Below are 7609 nucleotides of genomic sequence, written 5' to 3'. Positions count from 1 at the left end.
AACCCTAACTCAAAACCTAATGCAAGATTTGGATTGTCTGCGTTTAGCTGACAATCGTCAAAATTAAAAAATTAAAAAGTTACAGCCATTTCCCCTCAGTGTCTAATTCCAATGTCCACCCTGAATTTTTTTAATATCTTTCTTAAAACGCATTTTATTTAGTGTGTATGTGTGTGTGTGTTGCCCATGTATATACACACTTAAGACTTAGTTGTGGGTTGGGAGTTTGATCTGCAGAGGTCATTATTATTATTATTCAGATTAACACCTGCACGATTTTCACTAGGGTGTTAGGGTTACGGTTTTAGGGTTACGATGAGGGTTAGTCTTACGGTTACGGTTTTAGGGTTACGTAATCGTGCGGGTGAACAGCCTTCAGACTTTCCCTATTAATTACGTCTTTTGAATTATGAACATATTTACATCATAAGGGTTTTTTCATTGTAAGGCTTTCTTTTTTAGTTGATTTTCACCTAGCAAGACTTATCGTAGATGGCGTAATAAGTCACCCGGACAACGTCGGGTTATACTGCTAGTATTCTATAAAACATTCAAAAGATTTAGAGACAGTGTAATTATTTATTGGAACACAACTATGAAACATTTTACAAAAAATGACAGTATAAAAGATAGTTACTAATGTTATACACTGAATAAGCAAGAAATTTTTACTCTGTTCCGCTATGTTATCTGAAATACATTATATCTATTACAGATGTGTCATCACATCAGTGAATGCCTTGCATGACTGAAAGTTTTCTCAAATTTTGTGATGTTTGCTTATTTTTTAAAGAAAATTCTTAGCTGAATCCATTTCACCCTATTTACATTGCTTCCCATCTTTTTCAAAAACACCCCTAGACTTTCTTTGTTTTTAGATTAATTTCTCACTTATTACCAAAATCTTACATTTATACATTTAAATCACTGTAATATTCCTTGTAAATGACTACACTTTAGCAGACAGGTATACTAGATACATTTATATATATATATACATATATTTAACAAGCACAACAAACTTTATACTAATACACACTGAAGTTACACTTACCAAAGTTGGATCCCGAAGTAGAAGCTGCATGGATTTTGTATACTGAGCACTAGCAACATCCTATTAAAAAACAAAGATTAATAAATAGGATATGATAGTTTGACAAAGTCATTTCCTTTGTTTTATAATTTATCCTTGGATTACAATGATAGCAATGTTAATGAGGTAGATGTAGTTTATAAAAGTAAAGCAAATTATTTTAAAATTAGAAAATAATAGTCTAAACCTGTAAGCTGTTTTTAGTAACTTTTTCAGTTTTAAAACAGAATTCCTAAATATAGTGACAAGCCTTGATGCTTTAAATTGCAAATTTATGTATCTTTTCCTCAGTAACTTTTTATCACTGACAAAAATTAAATTGATTTCTAGGAGATATATATCAAGTTTTGCTCACAACTCTCATATTACTAAGAGAGAAAAGAATTTAAGGACTGTTTCTGGTCTAAAATAATTTGGCTTATGGTCCTTACCAATAATTAAAAGAAAATATAATGAGAAAGATAATATAATTTAAAATCACTGTCTCTAATTAAAGAAATTCAGTGAAAAGAATACTTACAACAATGCTTCGAAAGTTATACACATCCAGCCTTTCATAAACATAGATAAATTGCTGTAAAACTTTATCCAAGTTTTCCCTTGTTTTTCTATTGGCTGAAAAACAAAACAGCATGAAAAATATAGTAAACTATTTAATTGTTGATTACTCATTTTATAACTTAAGTCTTAACAAAAGGAAATTAGTTTAAGGTTATCCTCACAACAGCTTCTTTCTTTAATCTTCAATCAACAGCAACATTAATATTTACCACAACTGTTATCATTTCATAACTAAATAAGGAGAGAAATCATGAAAGAGTCAAAGTTTAATTCTTACTTGAGTCTCCCCAGAGCAGTTCTATACAATCTTTGTAAGTAGTAGGGGTTCTGTAGAATTGCTGTGTTGATTCAGATTTGGCTAAATAAATAATAAAATAAAATAAAGAAATTAAAATAAAAAAATTAAAACTGCAATTTTAATTTTTGTTTTAAATATGAAGATTATCATGAATTCTAACAAAGATTTTTCATAAACTAGAGAGAACCACAACAACCATACCATAAATTATCTTAGGAAGAATGAAGCTTTTGGTTGTAAGTAGCACTAACAATAATGACTAAATATTGCAATGAATTGTTCAAGACTATAATGACACTGTAACAAAATTTACATTTTTTTTGTCATTGGTCAGTGTTATTTCCTATTTGCTCCTATCTAGAAATCAAAGGAAATTGACTATTCTCTTCAAACTTTGCTTTTGTGACCTGGACATCAATGTTTTAAAACTGACCTATCTTCCATTGCATTTTAGACAGATTCAGCACTGAGTTGCTGAAGCAGAAATATTGTTACAGCAAATATTCTGCTCAATACCACAGATTTGCTTGTCAGTTGCTTGACCATAACCACTTGAGCAATGTCCCTCAGTGGAAGACAAAATGTGCATCTCTGATCATGAGCAGTGGGGGAGCATCTTAGCCATGTGTTGAGAGGGATTCTTTGTGGCTTGAATAAATGTAACAAAAGCAAAGTTTTAAAGAAATATTAGCTATTTTTCATACTTTCTAGGGGTAGGTAACAGTTGTTAATCAAGGGCAAAAATTGTGTTACACAGTGCTATTGGTAGTACACGCAATTTCTACTAATTTTCGAACTGCAGGCAATTATTACAGTAGGCAAATCCTTTAAATACACAATAGCAACTACAAGCTAAAACTAAAAACTATAAAGCCTATCAAATTTAAAAGAAGTATGTCAGAAGATAGAAAACAGATTAAGACTTCAATCTTTTAAAAGTAGCTTTGCCATATTTTAGGTGCAATTAACAAGTATTTGAGACAGTTCATAATATCTAGTGTTAAGTAAGAAAAAAAAAATCTTAAACCACACTTTTTATTAAATTCATTAAACAAGTAAAAGATATTGGAAATCTTATACTAACACAGGTCGGAATTGAAAATTTGTTCAACACACAAAACACGATATGATTCATCGGCAGCATTGTAAAAGGTTTCTTCAAATAAAATGTTGATCTTCAGTTTATTAGCAAAATTATCTTGTAAATGAATCTGCCCATTTGATATATATACAGTCTATAATAAAAGAAGAAAAAAACATAGAGAGAGAGGGGATAAGTACTTGGTGGGAGGCGGAGTAAAAGAATATCTCACACACAGTGAGAGAGAAAATCAAGAGGGAGGAGGAGGAAATTAGAGTAGTTATGGAAGATAGATACATATATCATTTAACATCTGCTTTCAAAATCGACATGGGTAGAATGGTTTGACAGGAACTGCCAAATCCGGAGGCTGCACCAAGCTCCTTTTGTCTGTTTTGACATGTTTTCTATGGCTGGATGCTCTTCCTAATACCAACCATTTTACAAAGTGTACTGGATGCTTTTTACATAGCACCAGGGGGTAGTATTGAGGGACAGAAAGGTGTCTTGCATTAGAAGAGAGACAGGACTTCCTCAAATGGAGAAAGATGAAGATGTGACAGAGAGGGGGAAATGGGCTTACACCTAAGTTTCAGGGTGGTGTATGTAGTGGACTGGGGAATGGAGAAGGTGGGTAGGTGGATGCATTTTAATATGGAAAGAGAATTAGGAAGAGGAGAATGATCCAAAACAACCCTGCCTGTTATTTTAATATTAAATAATTGTAATGTACACCATGGAAAATATATATTTGCAAAATTTCATTAAAAAATATGCAACAAATTTGGCAGGGCACCAAATTGTCTATGTGCCACACATATACACAAAGTACAAAAATAAACTTGGATTTTTCTAGATATTCAGGGATTCCACATGTATAGTGTAAATGGTTAACATAGAGTTTAGAGGTTTAAAAAATGAAAGTAAAAATTAACCAGAAGTGATAGTGACATCTGATAATATCATATCAGCAATCTTTAGCATAATCAATGTATAGAACATTTATTTTATACAACAAATAAACCATACATATATTTTATATAAGATGAAAACAACTACATTTATGGGAAAATATGATAGTCATTGGTGCTTGAGATGAGATTTGCAAATTAGTTTTAACAGTCTCTAAGTCTGTTTCATCAAATACACTCTTGAAGATATGATGTAAATAAAACTAGCCACCAAATTGTCTCCTCAGTAGTGTTTGTTCAGAAAAACTTAAGATATCACTAGAAAGTACTGTACAAATAAGTGCCTGTTAATGTGACAAAATGAGAGAGTTCTGCTAATGAAAATAAGGGATTCACCAGTTCTCTTTATGAAATTAAGGGATGGAATTACTACCATTTTTTAAATCTCTAAACCACCTGTTAACTGTGTAAATAATACTAGTAATTACCAAGATTAACTAAGCTGACTTAATTACCATTTTGTAGTACATTTTACAAAAAAATAAAAGAGCACACTTTACAGTTTCATTGTTCCTGTTTCCTGTGTAACAGTTAGCTAGCCAATGATAAGACTAGAATGGGAGTAAGTGTCACCTGACTTCAACAGCAGCCAATATATTGTTATGGCATAAAGTTTCCTTTCTATTTTTAAGATAGGGTATGGGTTGAGAGATTTGACTGCCTTTTCTAGTATGTCAATAAGCCATATAGTAGGTTAAGAGGAGAGGAAGGTGTTCAAGAAAACACAGACAATATATTAATTAACTGAAAGTAAATATTAAATTATTACTTTTCCAGAAACTGTTCTTTGCAACTGGTGACCATTTTGTCCCTCTTCATTTTCAGTGGGGATCAAAATGTGGTCTTCAAATTCAGCTTCATTCAGGTTTGCAGTTCGAGCAGCTCCATGCCGGGGGACACACACCTGTAAGATATTGAATATGTCAAATTTTAAAAAATCCAAATAAATATTGGTAGTTAATTAGTTATTGTGTTACAGTTTGAAATTTGAGATTAATATTATGTTCAACACTCTAACTAAGAATATTAACCCTTAATAGTAATAGTTAATAGTAACAGGTCAAACTTACAGTATATCTACATGTTGTTACAGTATCAAAGAGAGCTGAGTGTTGGTTCTGTAATGCCGTAAAGAATGGATTGTCCAGCAGATCCTCATCATACTTTTCCATTTTCTTAACTCAACCAGCTGGGTTTCCATCACATCTAAACTACAAATTAAACTAATCATCTGAAAAGAAATTTAATACAAATTACTTGGTTATATGATATTATTTTACATTTGACATTAAATGACAAATTAAAACCCTTTCACAACCATTTATTAGGTAAGGTATACATCTCTACTTACCAGTCTAATTATTTCATGCTAAAAAGGAACATCTAACACTTTTACACCAGAAGATAAAACAGTTTGAATTTGTTGAGTCATCTTTCAAAATTAACATTGAAAATGTTAAAAATATTGTTTAAAAATAATTTGTTTTCTATACTGTTAATACAAAGCTTTAATTACTGTATTTTCAGGCATACAAACTGAATTTTTCAGATCAAAATTTACAGCCAAATTAAATAAAAGAACACTAAGATGACTACGGAGGACCAAAATTTTCATGTGAAATGCAGTAGGATTTGGAATGATAGTGATGACAGACTCTTTATACACGCTTACACTATATACTACACTGGAAAATACAGTACTTCCATGATGTATTATAACAAGGTGTGTCAGTTTTTTGAGGTCATTTGTTTGAATTTAGAAAACAACACATAGTTCACCAAAGAAAAGCTGTATTTGAAAACAAATTTGTACAAATAATCGTGAAAATGCTTTGAATCCACTGTTAGCATCAATGACTATTTCAATACAAAGTCAGAAGCGTTGACATGCCCAAATCAAATTTACAGAAAGAATTACAAAAAGATACATTATAAACACATGGATTACTTGTAAGTTACAGAAGTTAATTGATTAAGAAAATCTCTAATGGTATTGTCATCCATATTCTATGACAATTTGCCAAAACTAATAATTGGGTATGTTAAACTGAGCCACTTCAATGATAAAGGATTTTTAATGGAGCAAAAGATTTTGACATTGTCTAATCTATGAGAAGATTGAGACAATAAAAATAATAAAATGTAAAAATATTGTACATGAACATTGTTTGGAAATAAGCTTTTTGATAGCAAGAACCTCTTTGTGTTAGATTTACTTTGCTTTCTCTATGCATAAAAAAAGATAAGGGGAAAAGAATATATTTTCCAGAAATCAAGAGTTATTAAATTTCGCAAGAGTTTAATTTGTTTCAGTCTTTGAATGGTTTCACTAGCTTGTCTGTTCCTTGTATGTTTTGATATGTGTACGGTCCTTTTGGATCTTTTGAATTAAAGGAGATCATACCCTCACCTTTGGATGAAGGAGGTGGCCAAATGTTATCCATATTAGCAAGTGTTATATAGCTAGATGTGACACTTCAGTAGGTTGTCAACAGAAGAATGAAGAAATACTAACCAGCTCTTAAATGTCAGAGATGAGTTAAAGTTTTGGAGTATTTCCTCATGGACAGGCATGCTCTTGCAGAATATTGGAAATGCATGAATGTATGATAGTGACACTCATTCACAACTATCATGTGATGAGAAAACAAAGAGACATGAACACACACACACACACACATAATGGGCTTCTTTCAGTTTCCATTTACCAAATCTATTTACAAGACTTTGGTTGGCCCAAGAATATAGTCTAAGACATTTGCCCAAAGTGACATGCATTGGGATTGAACCCAAAACTGTGTGGTTGGGAAGCAAGTGTCTAGACCACACAGCGACATGTGTGCCTTTCTACAAAACAAATTATATGAGTTTACAATGAGTTAAGTTCCTACATTAAGCTATATAAAGAGAGGATGCTCTGGAGAAATTGAATAGTTTGGAATAAGTTTTTTGCCCCTCAGGTAAATGATGATCAACTAAAAAGATATAATTCCTCATTCCACCACCACTCTACACATTACAGTCAACGTCTTTTATAGTAAGAACACATTATTTTATGACTTTTATTTATTCTCTAATATATTTCTTTTCAAATGGTTTTATGCATATTATACTGTGTATGTTTAGAAATTATTTTCATCCATAAAACTGTTCATGTTGTTTTTGTTGTCATTTCAAAACATTCTTGGAATGTATTATCACAACATGAAAATCAATGGGGAAATTGATTTTATGTTTACAGCAAGTTTTTCAGGAATACATTACTCCTCTAATGCAAAGGATTTCTTTATTGTGATTAAGGGAAGTAAAACATTTATTTATTGTCATTTTTATCACCTCTGAAATGTTAAACAAAAACAGTCAAATTTTATCATCATCATCATCATCATCATCGTTTAACGTCCGCTTTCCATGCTAGCATGGGTTGGACGATTTGACTGAGGACTGGTGAAACCGGATGGCAACACCAGGCTCCAATCTAATTTGGCAGAGTTTCTACAGCTGGATGCCCTTCCTAACGCCAACCACTCAGAGAGTGTAGTGGGTGCTTTTACGTGTCACCCGCACGAAAACGGCCACGCTCGAAATGGTGTCTTTTATGTGTC

General features: G+C 31.9%; 1 protein-coding gene across 2 annotated transcripts in view; it reads right to left on the bottom strand.

Moving 5' to 3' along the window:
• LOC106876154 (ankyrin repeat domain-containing protein 27) overlaps positions 1–7609 on the bottom strand; it is a 54777-nt gene that overhangs the window by 42133 nt on the left and 5035 nt on the right. For both annotated transcript variants that reach the window (XM_014924579.2, XM_014924580.2), the window contains exons 2-7: positions 5075–5235; positions 4774–4908; positions 3037–3187; positions 1932–2012; positions 1614–1708; positions 1055–1114 (exon numbers count right to left, since the gene is read on the bottom strand). In XM_014924579.2, the coding sequence (XP_014780065.1) occupies positions 1055–1114; positions 1614–1708; positions 1932–2012; positions 3037–3187; positions 4774–4908; positions 5075–5176 (624 nt within the window). In that variant the 5' untranslated portion in view covers positions 5177–5235. The remainder of the gene's footprint in view (positions 1–1054; positions 1115–1613; positions 1709–1931; positions 2013–3036; positions 3188–4773; positions 4909–5074; positions 5236–7609) is intronic.

The sequence above is a fragment of the Octopus bimaculoides genome, chromosome 3 (genome assembly GCF_001194135.2).
Source record: "Octopus bimaculoides isolate UCB-OBI-ISO-001 chromosome 3, ASM119413v2, whole genome shotgun sequence".
Taxonomy (NCBI): domain Eukaryota; kingdom Metazoa; phylum Mollusca; class Cephalopoda; order Octopoda; family Octopodidae; genus Octopus; species Octopus bimaculoides.
Note: the sequence above shows the minus strand (reverse complement) of the source record. Positions and strands in the feature narration are given on the sequence as shown.